This window comes from Argopecten irradians, chromosome 6 (genome assembly GCF_041381155.1).
Source record: "Argopecten irradians isolate NY chromosome 6, Ai_NY, whole genome shotgun sequence".
Lineage (NCBI taxonomy): Eukaryota > Metazoa > Mollusca > Bivalvia > Pectinida > Pectinidae > Argopecten > Argopecten irradians.
In genome coordinates, this window is record NC_091139.1 from 39,034,991 (window position 1) to 39,058,035 (window position 23,045).

General features: G+C 36.3%; 1 protein-coding gene across 1 annotated transcript in view; it reads left to right on the forward strand.

Moving 5' to 3' along the window:
* Nucleotides 1-23,045, forward strand: part of LOC138325833 (DNA-directed RNA polymerase I subunit RPA1-like) — a 44,063-nt gene that overhangs the window by 3,416 nt on the left and 17,602 nt on the right. Inside the window, exons 3-16 of the mRNA XM_069271770.1 lie at nt 1,423-1,550; nt 2,539-2,761; nt 4,212-4,407; nt 4,985-5,288; nt 7,294-7,446; nt 7,646-7,786; nt 16,470-16,690; nt 17,598-17,730; nt 18,530-18,613; nt 19,352-19,490; nt 19,988-20,102; nt 21,553-21,661; nt 22,215-22,298; nt 22,755-22,916. Of these exons, the coding sequence (XP_069127871.1) occupies nt 1,423-1,550; nt 2,539-2,761; nt 4,212-4,407; nt 4,985-5,288; nt 7,294-7,446; nt 7,646-7,786; nt 16,470-16,690; nt 17,598-17,730; nt 18,530-18,613; nt 19,352-19,490; nt 19,988-20,102; nt 21,553-21,661; nt 22,215-22,298; nt 22,755-22,916 (2,192 nt within the window). The remainder of the gene's footprint in view (nt 1-1,422; nt 1,551-2,538; nt 2,762-4,211; nt 4,408-4,984; nt 5,289-7,293; nt 7,447-7,645; nt 7,787-16,469; nt 16,691-17,597; nt 17,731-18,529; nt 18,614-19,351; nt 19,491-19,987; nt 20,103-21,552; nt 21,662-22,214; nt 22,299-22,754; nt 22,917-23,045) is intronic.

Consider the following 23,045-nt stretch of genomic DNA (forward strand, 5'->3'; position numbering starts at 1 on the left):
AGGAATGTTATGTTTTAAATACTCACCTACACATGTATACTTGCCAAACTGAAGTAACAGGAATGTTATGTTTTAAATACTCACCTACACATGTATACTTGCCAAACTGAAGTAACAGGAATGTTATGTTTTAAATACTCACCTACACAACCTACACGGAATGTTTGTTTTAATATACATTGCCAAACTGAAGTAACAGGAATGTTATGTTTTAAATACTCACCTACACTTAATTGTAAGTACAGGATGTATTTTAAATACTCACTACACTTATACTGCCAAACTGAAGTAACAGGAATGTTATGTTTTAAATACTCACCTATACTTCAGTATACTTCTGAAGTAACAGGAATGTTATGTTTTAAATACTCACCTACAGTAACATGTGTACTTGCCAAACTGAAGTAACAGATGTTAGTTTAATACTCACACATTACTTGAAGTAACAGGAATGTTATGTTTTAAATACTCACCTACTGAAGTAACAGGAATGTTATGTTTTAAATACTCACCTACACATGTATACTTGCCAAACTGAAGTAACAGGAATGTTATGTTTTAAATACTCACCTACACATGTAACTTGCAACACATTGTTATGTTTTATACTTCTACATGTATACTTGCCACTTCTGAAGTAACAGGAATGTTATGTTTTAAATACTCACCTACACATGTATACTTGCCAAACTGAAGTAACAGGAATGTTATGTTTTAAATACTCACCTACACATGTATACTTGCCAAACTGAAGTAACAGGAATGTTATGTTTTAAATACTCACCTACACATGTATACTTGCCAAACTGAAGTAACAGGAATGTTATGTTTTAAATACTCACCTACACATGTATACTTGCCAAACTGAAGTAACAGGAATGTTATGTTTTAAATACTCACCTACACATGTACACTTGCCAAACTGAAGTAACAGGAATGTTATGTTTTAAATACTCACCTATTCATTATACTTCTGAAGTAACAGGAATGTTATGTTTTAAATACTCACCTATACATTATACTTCTGAAGTTACAGGACACATATAATTTATCTATACATTGTATAACAAGACAACATTAGCTGTCTATTAGTACTTTTCCTCTCTTAATTTGTCAGTCTGTAAAGTAGCTATAAATATCTGAAATACTAATACATGAGGTAATTGTCGTTAGAAAAACCTCCACATCTTTTTAGCACATTCTTTATATGATAAAACTCACTTTTGAAGAGCCATTATAGGTACAGTATTTACAGCAGGCTTGATATGAAACCATTTCTAAGAAGCTTTAATAAAGTAAATGTATGCGCTGTATATAAGAAAAAATAAATATTTTCAAATATGTACATTGTGTTTGAAAATGTTGAAGATACCAAGTACTGCATGATCTGGTATAATTTCCAATCATGGTTTGTTGTTTCAGGACCAACAGACAAAGATGATTTATGTGGGACGTGTGGACAGAATTTTGTCCATTGCCCAGGTCACATGGGTCATATACTTCTGCCTCTTCCTGTCTACAACCCTGTCTACTTCTCAACTCTCTGCCAGGTAAAGTCAAAGGTCACCTTATCAACAGTGGGGAAACCAAATCACAGACATGGGTGCAGTTACTATGTAAATGGCAGAAAATAGTTCTCTAGAAGTTAGAAGATGGTATGCTTCACTCTTGTGTCGCCAATTATGGCAATCTCAATTACATTGCTCCCCTGACATTTTCATGTAACTATACCTATTTTCGGCGATTTAAATTGCAACTACATAATATGTCTGTGACATAGTTTCCCTACCGTGTATCTACTCTTCAAACCACTGCCAAGTAAAGATCAAATGTCTGATTATCTAGTTTGCCCGCTCCAGGTCAGGTCAAAGGTCTGACCTGTTTTCTAGTCACAACATATAACAGCTCTTTGAATTCTTGTTAATTATTAAATATGTTCTCTATCTCAGATTCTCCGTGGCTCGTGCTTTAACTGCCATCGTATGGCTGTCTCCTCTCTGTTCGTTAATTATTAAATGTGTTCTCTATCTCAGATTCTCCGTGGTTCTTGCTTTAACTGCCATCGTATGGCTGTCTCCTCTCTGTTCGTTAATTATTAAATGTGTTCTCTATCTCAGATTCTCCGTGGCTCATGCTTTAACTGCCATCGTATGGCTGTCTCCTCTCTGTTCGTTAATTATTAAATGTGTTTCTCTATCTCAGATTCTCCGTGGTTCTTGCTTTAACTGCCATCATATGACTGTCTCCTCTCTGTTCGTTAATTATTAAATGTGTTCTCTATCTCAGATTCTCCGTGGTTCTTGCTTTAACTGCCATCGTATGGCTGTCTCCTCTCTGTTCGTTAATTATTAAATATGTTCTCTATCTCAGATTCTCCGTGGCTCATGCTTTAACTGCCATCGTATGGCTGTCTCCTCTCTGTTCGTTAATTATTAAATGTGTTCTCTATCTCAGATTCTCCGTGGTTCTTGCTTTAACTGCCATCGTATGGCTGTCTCCTCTCTGTTCGTTAATTATTAAATGTGTTCTCTATCTCAGATTCTCCGTGGTTCTTGCTTTAACTGCCATCGTATGGCTGTCTCCTCTCTGCCCTCAATATTGTTTGTGAAGAAGATGGACTTAATCAACAAGGGGTTGTTGGCCGCTGCGGGAGAGCTGGAGGAGTTTGTAGCCAACCAGAGCGAGGAGCTCGGAACTAATGCTGCTGCAGAGGAAGTCATTAACCGAAATATACAAGATAAGATGGCTGCCTGGCTGTCAGGTAAAGTGAACTTACAACAGGAATACCATCTTAGCCTAACACAGGATATTAGATCCTATGTGTTTAAACCTCATGTAGGACCGGATAGAAATACAGTATAACCCCTCAAACTCGCATTTCTCGAATATCATGTTAGCCTAGCACAGGATATTTGGTCCTATGTATAGATTTACCTCAGATACAGGACCACATGAAAATAGGTTGAACCAAACAAAGTGAAACAAATAGGACAAACTGTTGACTTTACTGTTCTATGTGATTCCATTTACTTAAGATATATAATAATTTGTGAATTTACCATTATCACCATTTCTCTTTAATGATATATCCATATAGCCTTAGCGAGAGACCAAAAGCAGGGGTTGGACATTCAGTACTTTGTACTGGATGAAACTGTCAGTCATTTCCTTTGGGAATAAACAGTAATTTCATTTAGAATAGCTACAGAGTTAACAGTTTCAAATTAATTGAAAACTTGTGTAAATTGATATAAACTTTATTTATTTTAATTGATTGTGAAACAATATATATAACTTATCACTTTTGATGGCCCGGATGTAAGTTTGTGAACGTCTTAGAGTGGGAGATAACCATAGTGCATGGAGAAATCGCACATTATTGGGTTGGGTGACCCCTGACCTTTTGACATTCATGGCGGGGAAAGAACCCGAACCAGCTAGGTAAAATGCAAGTGCAAAGCTTAGACACTACACCACCTGAAAATTCAATAAGTTGCATGGCTAAAGAAAAGTCCTTAGAAACTCCTTTGAAAAAAGTTAAGGCTTCTGAGGTTCCTATTTCTTAAGATTTATTTTTTATTCAAATTCTCAATTTCAGGTTTATTAGGTCACCTGAGACGAATTTACAGATTTGATGGAACCAGATACTCTTGATAAATTGGAAGGTCTTAAGGCCCTTTACAAAAATTTGTGAATTTCATGGCCCTGGGATCTTAGATTTTCCCCTGGGGAGGGGGTCAAATTTACTATAGTTTATATAGGAAAAACACATTTAGGAACATTATTTGCTTAGTTTTCAAAGGAAATTAGTCAATCTGGGTTAGAATTATTAGCCTGAGATAGCATTTTAACATCATATCCCTATTGGTCCTGGCCGATCCCCAAGGGCCAGAGGGGTGGGGCCAAAAGGGGTCAAAATGGATATCATTTCAAAAATCTTTCTTCTGAATTCACAGATTTGATGGAACCAAATAATCTTCATAGATTAAAAAGTCAAATTTATAAAATCACTGACTGACTTCAAGGGCCTGATGGGCAAATATATAGTGTTTATATGCATGTCTTTGTTTCATTCTGTATCTGAACTCAGGTGACCGTTAAGGCCCATGGGCCTCTTGTTTTTATTCAAATTCATAATTGATTTGTTAATGCTGATGATTGAAACGTATAATATACAGTACTGAAAGATTTTTTTCTTTTTATGTTTACAGACACTGGAAAACTTGACGAAGTTTCTACAGTGAAAAATGTTGAAGCATTTAAAAATGCAGAAATCAGTCATTTCATTCGTTACAAGCTGATGGTGACTTCAGTAACTTGTCCTCATTGTCAAAACAAGAAAAGGCTTATAAAACATGAAAACAATGTTAAATTTCTACTATCTGGGAAAAGGAAAGTCGTGGAAAAGTAAGACATGGCTCAAGAACTGTTAAGAGTTAATAAGCAAATTAATATTTTTTTGTTTAAGAGTGATATGTACAGGAATAGTACAGTAATGATACTGACACTTGATATATTTCTTTGAAAAACATAAACGCAAATTTTGTTTTTGATCATTGATTTGTATTATAAATGGAACAAATTAAAACAAGTTATTAGAAATTTTGGAAACATGAAAAATATAGTAGAAAGATGCCATATGTTTCTAATGCACAAAATTATTTTTCGATGGAATAACACTTTTCTGTATTTGCATATTACAGAGTTATCTACCCTTTAATACTGTTACTATAGGTCGTTACGTCATGTTTTAATTGGTGCAACATTATATTTTTCGAGGGGAAACAACGTAATTTGTGCTCAAAATATCATGACGTTACAATCGATACCTACTAATAAGGGAGATAACTCTAAAATAAGCAAAGACAGAATATATTCAGAGGAAGACATATATGACTATTTTGCCGGTTTCGAACAGCTTTATAAAAAAAAAAAAAAATTATTTTGTACAAAAAAAAAATCTAATACTTTTCCTGAATTTTAGGACCTCAGTAAAGAAGGGAAATGAAAAACAAGGCAAGTCAAAGAGTAAAAGCAATGATGATGATAGTCAGATGGACATAAGTACCACCATGCTGGAGGAGGTGGAGGAGGAAACTGTCAAGTTTGACAGTTCAGAGCAGACGTACATATCACCAAGCCAGGCACGGGATCATCTGAGACTTTTATGGAAACAAGACAAAGTCATCCTCAAGTACCTTTTCCACTCTTTGTCCAAGACAGCAGATGACTCGCCTGATATTTTCTTCTTACAAGTTATACCTGTACCCCCGTCAAGATTTAGACCGGTCAGTATATATAAAATCTTAAATGAGTGTTCATTTTATATGAAATTTTAACCTGCTCAAGCTTATATTACACTAGTGTCATGCCATTGATGTTTTTGACTTTTTAAGACTAGATAAATTAAATTGAGATACTGAAACGTTGATACAAGTAGTACTCGCCTGTAAGCCATTGTCATATGTAATGATTGACCAATAAAATCCAATAAGAGGGCCGAAAGAAGAATCGGTACCGATTTACCTGTGAGGCTTTGGTGACACCGCCGGCCTATAAATAGAGCACAGCTACACTGTACGCTCAAACAGTACTTTGATACAAAGGAGAGCTGAGTGATATGGGTTTACAGTCAAACCTCGATGATTCAAATTCCGATGAATCAAATTTCTCGCTGTATCAAACTTTTTGCTTGGTCCCGAATTTATTCACTATATAACATTACTAACAAACCCATATATGAATCGAAGTTTTATGAATCGAAGTTCTCGATGTATCAAACTTTTTTTTCATGGGCCATTTGTTATAGAATCTTAGGTAACTGACACTTGATGATTCGAATAAAAAATTTACCTGTAAGATCAGGTGTTCCCCGATGCCCCGCGGCATGCTGTCACACCTGTCTCGCGACGGCCCTTCGCCGGACAAGAGGGAATATGACAGCTTGTGTTGCTTGCTTGATATCATCAAGATAATTGATATCACTGATCAAGCCGATACCTGGTGCTTTGTTTTTGCAAGCTACGTTATTAAATCATTTGTACGGCAAAGTTACTTTAGTTGTTTTTGATGTTCGCCATCGCCATTGTTAGCGGTTTGTAGAATTTACAGAATGGTAAACAGCGAGCCACATAATAAGTAACTTAAACTCAATAGTGTTAGATTCCAAACTTCGGAATAAATACTGGAGTAAATCGATCATTCTAAATTGAAATATTTTTGTAGGTGTTGTAGCGCTTTCGGTTCCTCCTTTTTAGTTTTGTTTTTACTGTGTGTTTTCGTTTTTATATTCAATCCTTAATATTTACCATCGCTTCTTCACCACATATACACATGTACAGTGGAACCTCCTGAAACCGATCATGGTCGGTGCATATAATTTCGGCCGGTTTACAGAGGGTTCGGTTTGGAGAAGTGAACCGAATACTGATCATAATGATCCGGATTTAATCGATCGGAAGTCGTTTTTTACACTAGAAACCGACCGATATTGATTTTTAATGTGAATGTTATCACAGAGAGCATCATACGTTTAAAAGGAATGGATTACAACAACCTTGACTTTGTTATCGCTAAAATAAACGTAGTTTAGTTGGTTAGTTGCGTGAATGTTCTTGGGGATGTTCTCGTCTGCACTAACCTACACTACGATCGCTTCCGGTTACGTTAAGAATCAAATTATATGGTCTAATATACACGATGATCAGCCTATGCCGGTCATTATATGACATAGTCATTTTCTAAAACAATACATGGCTTCGGCTTCTTCATACATATAATTTACGTTATCCGACGACTGCATATGTAAATAAAAAAAAAACGTGTGATTTGAATACGAAACTTTCTCTTTATTACTTACTCTGCTAAACAAACCGCGTGCACGTGGTAGACCTTCGTTAAATATCTAAACAATAGACATGACTAAATAATTACACCACCATTCCGGGTATAATTACTGTGTACCTATAGCCTTCATATCTGTATACATGCCCCAGGACATGGCATGCGACAACTATGGTACAGGTACGTGTGTATTTCACGGTCGGTTGATCAGACCTCAATGCAATCTATCGGTGTCGCTCAGGTAAGGCCGGTTTTCAGAAGTGTATTTTAGTTACATTTGACTATTCCGATCTCAAAATCGGTCAGGTATTCGGAATTTGGAGGGATCTTAGTTTTTAGATAATAAAAAGTTAATAATAGCTGCAAGTGAACCCGGCTAACATATATACCCAGGGTCACCCTAAAACATAACTTGGTAACCTATTAACCTAGATATTCTATTGCTTACAGGTTTCCATGATGAATGGCAGAAAGTTTGAGAATCCACAGACAGCCAACCTTTGTAGTCTGCTGAAGGACGCCTCAAATATGAGACAGTTACTGGAGGTGATTGATAGGAAGAGCAAAAAAGAGGACGAAGTTGTGGAGGATGAAGTAACAAAAGTAAGTTTTTGTCAAGTTTTGGTAACTATAGCGATGCTGTATATGAATGCGAAAATTAATTTAAGGAAATTCTAGAATGTATGTGTTAATTTTCATCATACATGTATTAAAAAATATGTATGATATTTTATTGTGGTATTATTGATATGTTTTGATTTGTTTTATTTCATTTGGATTTAGTCTTTGATTTTGATTTCAGGGAGTATTATCTCAGATTAGTGGTAGCTCTCTGATGGAGAAGCTACAAAACTGCTGGATACAGATGCAGAACCATACCAACTCCATCTTAGATTGTGACCTTGACAAGCTGACCAAGGACAAGTGTCCAGGGGTCAAACAGGTAGGACAGTAACGGTGAACAGCCATCATGTAATTATAAACTGTTGGTTGAATCTTGGAGAAAATTGTAGAACTGTTTGGTTACATCCTTTAACAGCCATGAACATTTAAAGCTTTAACTGGTGAAGTAATGTAAGATCTCATCAACAAAGACTGGCATCTACCTCGGATTATAGACTAGTGGTTCACAGTAAGGACAACTATAAAAAAGTCCCCTTAGTCAATGAGCATACCTCAGATTATAGACTAGTGGTTCACAGTAAGGACAACTATAAAAAAGTCCCCTTAGTCAATGAGCATACCTCAGATTATAGACTAGTGGTTCACAGTAAGGACAACTATAAAAAAGTCCCCTTAGTCAATGAGCATACCTCAGATTATAGACTAGTGGTTCACAGTAAGGACAACTATAAAAAAGTCCCCTTAGTCAATGAGGGTACCTCAGATTATAGACTAGTGGTTCACAGTAAGGACAACTATAAAAAAGTCCCCTTAGTCAATGAGTGTACCTCAGATTATAGACTAGTGGTTCACAGTAAGGACAACTATAAAAAAGTCCCCTTAGTCAATGAGCATACCTCAGATTATAGACTAGTGGTTCACAGTAAGGACAACTATAAAAAAGTCCCCTTAGTCAATGAGGTACCTCAGATTATAGACTAGTGGTTCACAGTAAGGACAACTATAAAAAAGTCCCCTTAGTCAATGAGCGTACCTCAGATTATAGACTAGTGGTTCACATTAAGGACAACTATAAAAAACATCCCCTTAGTCAATGAGGGTACCTCAGATTATAGACTAGTGGTTCACAGTAAGGACAACTATAAAAAAGTCCCCTTAGTCAATGAGGTACCCTCAGATTATAGACTAGTGGTTCACAGTAAGGACAACTATAAAAAAAGTCCCCTTAGTCAATGAGCATACCTCAGATTATAGACTAGTGGTTCACAGTAAGGACAACTATAAAAAAGTCCCCTTAGTCAATGAGCATACCTCAGATTATAGACTAGTGGTTCACAGTAAGGACAACTATAAAAAAAGTCCCCTTAGTCAATGAGGGTACCTCAGATTATAGACTAGTGGTTCACAGTAAGGACAACTATAAAAAAGTCCCCTTAGTCAATGAGGGTACCTCAGATTATAGACTAGTGGTTCACATTAAGGACAACTATAAAAAAAGTCCCCTTAGTCAATGAGCATACCTCAGATTATAGACTAGTGGTTCACAGTAAGGACAACTATAAAAAAGTCCCCTTAGTCAATGAGGGTACCTCAGATTATAGACTAGTGGTTCACAGTAAGGACAACTATAAAAAAGTCCCCTTAGTCAATGAGGTACCTCAGATTATAGACTAGTGGTTCACAGTAAGGACAACTATAAAAAAAGTCCCCTTAGTCAATGAGGTACCTCAGATTATAGACTAGTGGTTCACAGTAAGGACAACTATAAAAAAGTCCCCTTAGTCAATGAGGTACCTCAGATTATAGACTAGTGGTTCACAGTAAGGACAACTAAAAAATCCCCTTAGTCAATGAGCATACCTCAGATTATAGACTAGTGGTTCACAGTAAGGACAACTATAAAAAAGTCCCCTTAGTCAATGAGGGTACCTCAGATTATAGACTAGTGGTTCACAGTAAGGACAACTATAAAAATGTCCCCTTAGTCAATGAGCATACCTCAGATTATAGACTAGTGGTTCACAGTAAGGACAACTATAAAAAAGTCCCCTTAGTCAATGAGGGTACCTCAGATTATAGACTAGTGGTTCACAGTAAGGACAACTATAAAAAAGTCCCCTTAGTCAATGAGCATACCTCAGATTATAGACTAGTGGTTCACAGTAAGGACAACTATAAAAAAGTCCCCTTAGTCAATGAGCATACCTCAGATTATAGACTAGTGGTTCACAGTAAGGACAACTATAAAAAAGTCCCCTTAGTCAATGAGGGTACCTCAGATTATAGACTAGTGGTTCACAGTAAGGACAACTATAAAAAAGTCCCCTTAGTCAATGAGCATACCTCAGATTATAGACTAGTGGTTCACAGTAAGGACAACTATAAAAAAGTCCCCTTAGTCAATGAGGGTACCTCAGATTATAGACTAGTGGTTCACAGTAAGGACAACTATAAAAAAAGTCCCCTTAGTCAATGAGGGTACCTCAGATTATAGACTAGTGGTTCACAGTAAGGACAACTATAAAAAAGTCCCCTTAGTCAATGAGGTACCTCAGATTATAGACTAGTGGTTCACAGTAAGGACAACTATAAAAAAGTCCCCTTAGTCAATGAGGTACCTCAGATTATAGACTAGTGGTTCACAGTAAGGACAACTATAAAAAAGTCCCCTTAGTCAATGAGGTACCTCAGATTATAGACTAGTGGTTCACAGTAAGGACAACTATAAAAAAGTCCCCTTAGTCAATGAGTGTACCTCAGATTATAGACTAGTGGTTCACAGTAAGGACAACTATAAAAAAAAGTCCCCTTAGTCAATGAGTGTACCTCAGATTATAGACTAGTGGTTCACAGTAAGGACAACTATAAAAAAAAGTCCCCTTAGTCAATGAGTGTACCTCAGATTATAGACTAGTGGTTCACAGTAAGGACAACTATAAAAAAAGTCCCCTTAGTCAATGAGGGTACCTCAGATTATAGACTAGTGGTTCACAGTAAGGACAACTATAAAAAAGTCCCCTTAGTCAATGAGGGTACCTCAGATTATAGACTAGTGGTTCACAGTAAGGACAACTATAAAAAAGTCCCCTTAGTCAATGAGGGTACCTCAGATTATAGACTAGTGGTTCACAGTAAGGACAACTATAAAAAAAAAGTCCCCTTAGTCAATGAGCATACCTCAGATTATAGACTAGTGGTTCACAGTAAGGACAACTATAAAAAAGTCCCCTTAGTCAATGAGCATACCTCAGATTATAGACTAGTGGTTCACAGTAAGGACAACTATAAAAAAGTCCCCTTAGTCAATGAGCGTACCTCAGATTATAGACTAGTGGTTCACAGTAAGGACAACTATAAAAAAGTCCCCTTAGTCAATGAGGTACCTCAGATTATAGACTAGTGGTTCACAGTAAGGACAACTATAAAAAAGTCCCCTTAGTCAATGAGTGTACCTCAGATTATAGACTAGTGGTTCACAGTAAGGACAACTATAAAAAAGTCCCCTTAGTCAATGAGGGTACCTCAGATTATAGACTAGTGGTTCACAGTAAGGACAACTATAAAAAAGTCCCCTTAGTCAATGAGCATACCTCAGATTATAGACTAGTGGTTCACAGTAAGGACAACTATAAAAAAGTCCCCTTAGTCAATGAGCATACCTCAGATTATAGACTAGTGGTTCACAGTAAGGACAACTATAAAATGTCCCCTTAGTCAATGAGCATACCTCAGATTATAGACTAGTGGTTCACAGTAAGGACAACTATAAAAAAGTCCCCTTAGTCAATGAGCATACCTCAGATTATAGACTAGTGGTTCACAGTAAGGACAACTATAAAAAAAGTCCCCTTAGTCAATGAGCATACCTCAGATTATAGACTAGTGGTTCACAGTAAGGACAACTATAAAAAAAGTCCCCTTAGTCAATGAGCATACCTCAGATTATAGACTAGTGGTTCACAGTAAGGACAACTATAAAAAAGTCCCCTTAGTCAATGAGCATACCTCAGATTATAGACTAGTGGTTCACAGTAAGGACAACTATAAAAAAGTCCCCTTAGTCAATGAGGGTACCTCAGATTATAGACTAGTGGTTCACAGTAAGGACAACTATAAAAAAAGTCCCCTTAGTCAATGAGTGTACCTCAGATTATAGACTAGTGGTTCACAGTAAGGACAACTATAAAAAAGTCCCCTTAGTCAATGAGTGTACCTCAGATTATAGACTAGTGGTTCACAGTAAGGACAACTATAAAAAAAAGTCCCCTTAGTCAATGAGGGTACCTCAGATTATAGACTAGTGGTTCACAGTAAGGACAACTATAAAAAAGTCCCCTTAGTCAATGAGGGTACCTCAGATTATAGACTAGTGGTTCACATTATGGACAACTATAAAATGTCCCCTTAGTCAATGAGCATACCTCAGATTATAGACTAGTGGTTCACAGTAAGGACAACTATAAAAATGTCCCCTTAGTCAATGAGCATACCTCAGATTATAGACTAGTGGTTCACAGTAAGGACAACTATAAAAAAGTCCCCTTAGTCAATGAGCATACCTCAGATTATAGACTAGTGGTTCACAGTAAGGACAACTATAAAAAAGTCCCCTTAGTCAATGAGGGTACCTCAGATTATAGACTAGTGGTTCACAGTAAGGACAACTATAAAAAAGTCCCCTTAGTCAATGAGGGTACCTCAGATTATAGACTAGTGGTTCACAGTAAGGACAACTATAAAAAAGTCCCCTTAGTCAATGAGGGTACCTCAGATTATAGACTAGTGGTTCACAGTAAGGACAACTATAAAAAAAAGTCCCCTTAGTCAATGAGCATACCTCAGATTATAGACTAGTGGTTCACAGTAAGGACAACTATAAAAATGTCCCCTTAGTCAATGAGGGTACCTCAGATTATAGACTAGTGGTTCACAGTAAGGACAACTATAAAAAAAGTCCCCTTAGTCAATGAGGGTACCTCAGATTATAGACTAGTGGTTCACAGTAAGGACAACTATAAAAAAACGTCCCCTTAGTCAATGAGTACCTCAGATTATAGACTAGTGGTTCACAGTAAGGACAACTATAAAAAAAGTCCCCTTAGTCAATGAGGGTACCTCAGATTATAGACTAGTGGTTCACAGTAAGGACAACTATAAAAAAGTCCCCTTAGTCAATGAGCATACCTCAGATTATAGACTAGTGGTTCACAGTAAGGACAACTATAAAAAAGTCCCCTTAGTCAATGAGGGTACCTCAGATTATAGACTAGTGGTTCACAGTAAGGACAACTATAAAAAAGTCCCCTTAGTCAATGAGCATACCTCAGATTATAGACTAGTGGTTCACAGTAAGGACAACTATAAAAAAGTCCCCTTAGTCAATGAGCATACCTCAGATTATAGACTAGTGGTTCACAGTAAGGACAACTATAAAAAAAGTCCCCTTAGTCAATGAGCGTACCTCAGATTATAGACTAGTGGTTCACAGTAAGGACAAAACTATAAAAAAGTCCCCTTAGTCAATGAGGGTACCTCAGATTATAGACTAGTGGTTCACAGTAAGGACAACTATAAAAAAGTCCCCTTAGTCAATGAGTGTACCTCAGATTATAGACTAGTGGTTCACAGTAAGGACAACTATAAAAAAGTCCCCTTAGTCAATGAGCGTACCTCAGATTATAGACTAGTGGTTCACAGTAAGGACAACTATAAAAAAGTCCCCTTAGTCAATGAGGGTACCTCAGATTATAGACTAGTGGTTCACAGTAAGGACAACTATAAAAATGTCCCCTTAGTCAATGAGCATACCTCAGATTATAGACTAGTGGTTCACAGTAAGGACAACTATAAAAAAGTCCCCTTAGTCAATGAGCATACCTCAGATTATAGACTAGTGGTTCACAGTAAGGACAACTATAAAAAAAGTCCCCTTAGTCAATGAGCATACCTCAGATTATAGACTAGTGGTTCACAGTAAGGACAACTATAAAAAAGTCCCCTTAGTCAATGAGCATACCTCAGATTATAGACTAGTGGTTCACAGTAAGGACAACTATAAAAAAGTCCCCTTAGTCAATGGAGGGTACCTCAGATTATAGACTAGTGGTTCACAGTAAGGACAACTATAAAAAAGTCCCCTTAGTCAATGAGGGTACCTCAGATTATAGACTAGTGGTTCACAGTAAGGACAACTATAAAAAATGTCCCCTTAGTCAATGAGCATACCTCAGATTATAGACTAGTGGTTCACAGTAAGGACAACTATAAAAAAGTCCCCTTAGTCAATGAGCATACCTCAGATTATAGACTAGTGGTTCACAGTAAGGACAACTATAAAAAAGTCCCCTTAGTCAATGAGCATACCTCAGATTATAGACTAGTGGTTCACAGTAAGGACAACTATAGTCTCAAAAATTGGTAAGGACAACTATAAAATGTCCCCTTAGTCAATGAGGGTACCTCAGATTATAGACTAGTGGTTCACAGTAAGGACAACTATAAAAAAGTCCCCTTAGTCAATGAGCATACCTCAGATTATAGACTAGTGGTTCACAGTAAGGACAACTATAAAAAAGTCCCCTTAGTCAATGAGCATACCTCAGATTATAGACTAGTGGTTCACAGTAAGGACAACTATAAAAAAAGTCCCCTTAGTCAATGAGCATACCTCAGATTATAGACTAGTGGTTCACAGTAAGGACAACTATAAAAAAGTCCCCTTAGTCAATGAGCATACCTCAGATTATAGACTAGTGGTTCACAGTAAGGACAACTATAAAAAAGTCCCCTTAGTCAATGAGGGTACCTCAGATTATAGACTAGTGGTTCACAGTAAGGACAACTATAAAAAAGTCCCCTTAGTCAATGAGCATACCTCAGATTATAGACTAGTGGTTCACAGTAAGGACAACTATAAAAAAGTCCCCTTAGTCAATGAGCATACCTCAGATTATAGACTAGTGGTTCACAGTAAGGACAACTATAAAAATGTCCCCTTAGTCAATGAGCATACCTCAGATTATAGACTAGTGGTTCACAGTAAGGACAACTATAAAAAATGTCCCCTTAGTCAATGAGCATACCTCAGATTATAGACTAGTGGTTCACAGTAAGGACAACTATAAAAAAGTCCCCTTAGTCAATGAGGGTACCTCAGATTATAGACTAGTGGTTCACAGTAAGGACAACTATAAAAAAGTCCCCTTAGTCAATGAGGGTACCTCAGATTATAGACTAGTGGTTCACAGTAAGGACAACTATAAAAAAGTCCCCTTAGTCAATGAGGGTACCTCAGATTATAGACTAGTGGTTCACAGTAAGGACAACTAAAAAAAGTCCCCTTAGTCAATGAGCATACCTCAGATTATAGACTAGTGGTTCACAGTAAGGACAACTATAAAAAAGTCCCCTTAGTCAATGAGGTACCTCAGATTATAGACTAGTGGTTCACAGTAAGGACAACTATAAAAATGTCCCCTTAGTCAATGAGGTACCTCAGATTTATAGACTAGTGGTTCACAGTAAGGACAACTATAAAAAAGTCCCCTTAGTCAATGAGGTACCTCAGATTATAGACTAGTGGTTCACAGTAAGGACAACTATAAAAAAAGTCCCCTTAGTCAATGAGCATACCTCAGATTATAGACTAGTGGTTCACAGTAAGGACAACTATAAAAAAAGTCCCCTTAGTCAATGAGTACCTCAGATTATAGACTAGTGGTTCACAGTAAGGACAACTATAAAAAAGTCCCCTTAGTCAATGAGGTACCTCAGATTATAGACTAGTGGTTCACAGTAAGGACAACTATAAAAAAAGTCCCCTTAGTCAATGAGGTACCTCAGATTATAGACTAGTGGTTCACAGTAAGGACAACTATAAAAAATAGTCCCCTTAGTCAATGAGCATACCTCAGATTATAGACTAGTGGTTCACAGTAAGGACAACTATAAAAAAGTCCCCTTAGTCAATGAGGTACCTCAGATTATAGACTAGTGGTTCACAGTAAGGACAACTATAAAAAAGTCCCCTTAGTCAATGAGCATACCTCAGATTATAGACTAGTGGTTCACAGTAAGGACAACTATAAAATGTCCCCTTAGTCAATGAGGGTACCTCAGATTATAGACTAGTGGTTCACAGTAAGGACAACTATAAAAAAGTCCCCTTAGTCAATGAGCGTACCTCAGATTATAGACTAGTGGTTCACAGTAAGGACAACTATAAAAAAGTCCCCTTAGTCAATGAGCTACCTCAGATTATAGACTAGTGGTTCACAGTAAGGACAACTATAAAAAGTCCCTTAGTCAATGAGGTACCTCAGATTATAGACTAGTGGTTCACAGTAAGGACAACTATAAAAAAGTCCCCTTAGTCAATGAGGGTACCTCAGATTATAGACTAGTGGTTCACAGTAAGGACAACTATAAAAATGTCCCCTTAGTCAATGAGGGTACCTCAGATTATAGACTAGTGGTTCACAGTAAGGACAACTATAAAAAAGTCCCCTTAGTCAATGAGCATACCTCAGATTATAGACTAGTGGTTCACAGTAAGGACAACTATAAAAATGTCCCCTTAGTCAATGAGCATACCTCAGATTATAGACTAGTGGTTCACAGTAAGGACAACTATAAAAAAGTCCCCTTAGTCAATGAGGGTACCTCAGATTATAGACTAGTGGTTCACAGTAATGACAACTATAAAAATGTCCCCTTAGTCAATGAGCTTTGTTCCTAAACTTAAGTTGTTCCTCAATCTTAAAAATTTATCTCTGAGTAAAGAGATTTGGTTTACAGTAAATTCATATTTAACTTCCTAAAAAAGTTTTGGAAAACTTTCTTGATGAAACCTTGTCACATAATTGGTAAGTATACGGATAGTATTTGCCAACTTTGCTAAGTATTTCTTTTCATAAACAATTTAAATTGGGAATGATTTGAAAATAATATATCCTTTGCTATGCATGAATTACAAAGTTTTATTGTGTTAATGTTATTTCCAGTTGCTGGAGAAAAAGGAAGGACTTTTCAGAAAGAACATGATGGGGAAGCGAGTGAATTATGCAGCCAGATCAGTTATCTCCCCTGATCCATGTATCAACACGAACGAGATTGGTGTACCTCAGGTATTCGCCAAGAAGTTGACCTACGCTCAGCCTGTTACACCGTGGAATATCCAGGAGCTGCGTCAGATGGTCATCAATGGGCCTGACGTCCATCCAGGGTAAATACGATCTGCATTATAAGTTATATGTCAGAATACTGTGGTATAGTCGGTTATTTTCGTAATTTTGGAGCACATTGCTATGATAGCGAAAATTTGATCTGCGAAATAATGAAAAATGGTTGAATGATATCTACCTTTAAAATCCATATTGCGAAAATTTACAATCACTAACATATGATTTTCTCGTTTTTACATCTAATTACGAAAACTTTTGCCCGCAAGATAACTGGCTATGCAGTATATCTCAATAATTATGCATTTTCAGTAAACTAATTACAGAGTACAATGTTTTTGCATTATTACATCGTGATTCACAAGTTCGCAGGTTTATCAAAGTTATACATCAGCCTAATCTTGGTAAAAGTTTTTAAAAGAAATATTATGTATTGAGAATATAATAAAGATGAAAATAATTACGTATCAAAAGGTGATGACAATCACAACAGCTTCAGAATGATGAGTCCTGAAGAAGTCCTTTACACGTGTGAAATCTGTCAATGGAAAATAAAGTACAAAACTCATCACTCTGAAGCTGATGTGGTTGTCATCACCTTTTGATTTTCACCATTTCCTAATCACCCTGCATACCCTCTGGTATCCAGTGGAGGAGTGCAGAATCCACGAAGAACCTAGGATACTTATAGTGTTGACTCTATCCATTTCTTCCTTCTTAATTACGTACCAGATGCCTGGTCAATCGTAAAGTAGTTTAATTCACGGAAAATCTGTTGGCTGAGAAGTGGTACTATAAATGTGAAAATCTACTTACCAATAGTTATTGTAAGGTCTATGAGTACATCAGCTACTCAAATGTTTTCACTCAGAATACAAGAAAATATACCAAACAGAAATATATAGCTTTGATACTACATTGTATTTCGTTCATAGTATATTTTCCTTCCAGGGCTTGTTTTGTTATGAATGAAGATGGCTTTAAAACTATGCTGAATGCCAAAGATAGAACACAGAGAGAAGCTGTTGCTAAGCAACTTCTAACTCCTGGAGCCAACCATCTGGCTTATAGAGAGTGTAAAAAGGTGAGACACATACAAATGGTCATTATTGGATATCCTGATGATGCAATATCCTGTCATGGTATAAGTAATATCAGTTGTTAATGAAGGATTGTGTGTCATTTTCTACGTGTATTGTAATAGGTTTGTAACATACATTGGCCAGATTGGCTACTTATATATAATATAGTCTGTGCTACTGCATCCATCCTCAGTATTCCAGGGGTTACTATCACTGTACCACTCTATACACCTCTGTACTAATCTCTGTGAGACAACAGATGAGGCACTTAGTGTGGTCCTTTTTCAGCATGTTATTCAATATGGCTTTGAAGTTTGGCGTTGCTCTGTAATTTCAAAGGAAGCCTATAGGCCTGTTATTGGTCTGTTTATTTCCTAAAATACCTAAAGATTTACTATGGCATATAGTCCAGGAGTGGATATAACGAGAGTTATCCCTGGAGCATAGATGATGTACTCCCCCAATGTTTAATGATATTATGTAGGGTACCCAATGTATGTTGTATAATGTACAGTGTCCAATGTATGTAAAAATATCACTGAATTTTTTATTCAAACTTTTTGCATATGAATTATTAAGTTTATTTATAAAGATGTATAATTAATTTATACGTATTTTGATGTCAGACAGAGATATGCCAACAGCCAACATTTGACATAAGATTTTGCATATTATTTGTTAAGTTTTTGTCTCAATAGAAAACTTTTAACTATTGATTGCCACAGTTAGATATCACTTGTACAGAGCACATTCATAAAGTATTGAGGTAAATTAATTCATTGCATTTGTAATTATATTTAGGTTTATCGCCACTTAAAGAACGGAGATGTGATGTTACTGAACCGCCAGCCGACCCTCCATCGCCCCAGTATCCAGGCACACAAGGTTAACGTCTCAGCCAATAGCATAACAAATTTGATCTTCTATAACCCCCACACCCTGGGAATTTTGAGATACATATGCAACATGGGTAAAATATGATTTACTGTTGATTAAATTCATCATCCAGTAATTTCTCCCAGTATTCACTGATTTGTCACCTGTTTTAGCTGTGAGAGGTTTCTTTCAGTGTCAACCCCTTTAGCAACTCTTAGGGTATGACAGATAGTGTGTGCTAAGGTCTTGAACCTAAAAAATAATCATTGACTCCAGACGGTGTAACCATGTATTGTTGATGACGTCATCAATATTGATGAGCAGTCGATGAAACTATGTTCATGTTGTGGTGAAAATGATTCTTTTAAGGCTATTATCTCATCTTTTTCTTTTGCATATGTTAGAAATAGATTCATTCCCTATAACTATGAGGGTGTAACGACGAAATTACAACCCTTTATTGGAATTCATGAATACCCAACCCTTTACAAGCATTGAGTTGGGCTTTAATGAACTACCCTACGTGTTGTGATTTCTTTGTTACACCTTCTAGGTAGGGAAAAATTGTATAAGTCACAAAAATCATGTCAAAATATGATGTCACAATCACTGGAAGGTATTATTATTTGACAGCCAAACTTTTTAATTCGTATTCCAATACATGTAACTTGAACACTCAAATTAAAGTTGTATAGTGCAGGTGACTTTGGTAGGAGGTTTGTAACATCATTTGTGTATTTGATGTAGGTAAGAGTGCTACCGGGAGAAAAAACGTTGAGACTCCACTACGCAAATTGCAAGGCCTACAACGCTGACTTTGACGGAGATGAAATGAATGCACATTTTCCACAGAATGAATTGGCCAGATCAGAAGCGTACACAATAGGTTTGATTTAGTCTGATTTCCTTTGATAAGATGATTTCATTCTATCACATCAAAGATATAAAGTTAAATGTCTTTTGCAATCCATATACATTTTTATTTCAAATTGACCATGATCCTGTAAATAGAATGCTCATATAAATATTGAGAAATTTTACATCAAAACATTATGGTATTAGTTTGTATTTTCTTTATGTATTGATACAGCACTGTGCGATTATTGTGAATTTTATGAATATGCAAATTCATCATGAGTGCTAAACTTGTTAAAATATTCATGTACTTTGAAAAAACTGAACAAGTAGATATACATGTATATCATGCATGTATTTCTGCCTTTTATTACGTTGACAATCTTCCAAAAATGAAACTACAGGTATGTCATTGTATTTTTGGTATGTAATATGTCATAGAGTCAATATTGAGATGGTCCTATTTCAGTGATTGTGCTAGTATCTGAAAGAAATGATTTTGATGCATTGCCATCTCTCATTATCTAGCCAGCACAGACTTCCAGTATCTTGTTCCTAAGGATGGAACACCTCTAGCTGGACTGATACAGGACCATATGGTGTCGGGGGTCAACATCACACTCCGAGGCCGCTTCTTTACCAGGTATTTGTATTTTTTTTAATTTTTTGGTTTTTTTTTCTTTAAAGTTTGCTAATCATCTGTACAATATGATTATCATTCTGAATTGCTCCAATTTGATATGGATTCATTGTTTTACAGAAATTTCTAATCTTTATTATGAATGTCCCACTTGGAATGTATATTTTATACATGTAGATACAGTAAAACCCCTCTAACTCGAACCAGGATTCCTCGAATACCCCTTATTCGTCAAACTGGTCGTACGGTCCCGACCGTGTCCCTATATAATCTATGTAACAAAACCCCGGATAGCTTGAATAGCTATTCCTCGAATACCCCTTTATTCCTCGAACAGAAATATATCCCCGTTTCAGCAAATACATAGTATCTACCCATATATTCGTCGAACAGGTGTTCGGCCCTTGATATTTTTTTTACCTGTGTCACACCTGGCTGCACTGACCGTCACGGATAATAGCTCACGACCTGTGTTTATACAGGTGTCGTATCAAGCCTTTCGGTAATTAAGGGATTAACGGTGTCAGTATTACCTACATACACGATAGCCAGTCGTTGTTTGATGCAAACTTTATTTAAGAAAAGGCATTAAATAATCGATGTCTCTCTCGTAATAATTTTCGCTTAAATACGAAAATACGGAAGATGTTGATTCGTGTTAATAGAAAGTACGCATTGTGAAATGACAAAAGAGTCGGAAGAAATCGCTGACGTCCGACTTCCTATATAAGTTCAATTTTTTTTTATTTCAGTGTTGTTGGTTTTTTTCAAAAGATATAAACGATACCAAAATTTGATAGTGCTAAGTACAAATCACATTGACCCATGTTCGTTTTTATCAGCGTGTTCCGTATCTTTTCCCGCATATTGTATTTTCGTAACTTTCCTCGTGAACACGTGTAACCTAACGCTTTTACAAGGTAGACATAGGTATCGTTGTTTGTTCGTAACTATGCTGGTTAATAACTTTATAGTGTGTATTTATTTTGTAAATGTGTTAAATGATTTTTGATAATTAAATCATCGAAATTGTACACATTGTCTGTTTGAACCAATATGGTATTTTGTACCACGTTTGACGATCGTTTACATTTGATTTACTTTGCCGTCAGTATTTTCAAACCCTCATTTTATGTAATACATATTTTTTTCAACTTGATATTGCTATCAAAAAACACTTTCATAAAAAATCAAAAATGCTGAAATTACGGTAATTAAAATGTCATTGCAATGCATTGTTTGTCGTAGAGAAACCGGACATTTTGACTGTCAACGATCGATCATGACCAACCTCGGATGAGTCGAATACCCTGTATTCCTCGAATTATTGATCTTGTCCCCTGCTGTTCGAGTTATAGGGGTTTTACTGTAGTTCAAATCATAAATAAAATTGAATATTATTAGAAATAAAAGCACAACCATTGAAAACAAATCTTTGTATATATGCTCACAGACAAGAGTACTGTCAACTGGTATTCTCAGCACTAGTGGACATAAAAGGCCTGGTGAAGACATTACCCCCCTCGATCATCAAACCCTGTAAATTGTGGTCTGGCAAACAGGTATGTGGTCATATAAAAATTATCATTAAAAGTCAATACTGTATAGTTAGTTATTTTCGCGAGTCAAAATGGTTTTGAACAAAGAACGTGAAATTAAATTTTTTTTAAGTTATATTGTAATTCAGCCATTCCATAATATTTTGCAGATGTAGGAATCCATTGAGCCCAAGCTTTGATTTAAGTACTAATCCAAAAACAAGATGACCGACCGGCAACCATCTTTCGATTTTAGTTAAAGTTTCTTTGTGTTCTCTCGTATATTACATGTAAGCTCTCCATTGATACCAGTTTAAAAGGGAGATTCAAATTTTGGGATTAATAAAAAGCATAATTGCAGAGGTTTTGAAGATTTCCAGTGTAATTTCCTTATGTGTATGTTTCAATAGCAGCAGGAAAACATAGAAAGCAGAGCAAAGATAAATCTTTTTTCTTTTTTTTTTTAATTTTCCGGTTACCGTTGAAACATAATCAAGTTTATACCAAATTACTATAGCACATTATGAGGGGCATTGCCTTTGTTGCTCTTTCTTTAGTTTGACATTCTGTATTTCAGGTTCTTTCTACAATTATTTTGAATACCATACCACCTGGTAAGGCAGCCCTGAATTTAATCGGTAAATCCAAGATCGCAGAGAAGGTACAGGAATTTCCATATCTACTTTCATTTTAAAGATTGTAATTTAGCTTTGATTATAAATGTCTACCAAATGTCAGTGGAAATTGGAATTTGTTGAAGCATCAAACAAGGCTCGGCAAATATTGAAAAAACATACCTTGGTTTTTTTGTCTGTAATTATTTGATCATAAACACATCCAGACAAAGGATTAGATAGCATGAACAGTTGAGCACAATCTCATGACTCATTTATTTTATTTAAATGTTTTCTGTCCATCAAAGTTGTACATTATTGTAGTGGAAACACTAAGAAAAATTGGCATTCTTTATATCCAATGTATGTCTAGCAAATTCATTTGAAAAATATCTTGAAACTAATGCCTTGTGATTGTTCGTTGTCAGAGCCAGAGGGCATGATAGATGCTATACCTTTTATAATGACAGACGCGATTAATTGTATGTTATTCTGTACACCAGAGTTGGTTGACTTCTGATCCCAACGTAGACCTGCCCAAAGAGGTAGCGGAGGAGATGGGAGAGAGCTGGGTGGTTATCCGTGGTGGGGAGCTCCTGTGTGGAGTACTAGATAAGGGACACTACGGACCAACCCCATACGGACTGGTACACTGCTCTTATGAGGTAAAATCATTCTCTAATACTTACAGTCAAACCTATCTTAGCAACCACCTCTGTACAAAGACCACCTGCTTAATAAGACCACTTTCTCATGATTCCTCATGGTCACTTTTAAAACAATTGGACTTGTGT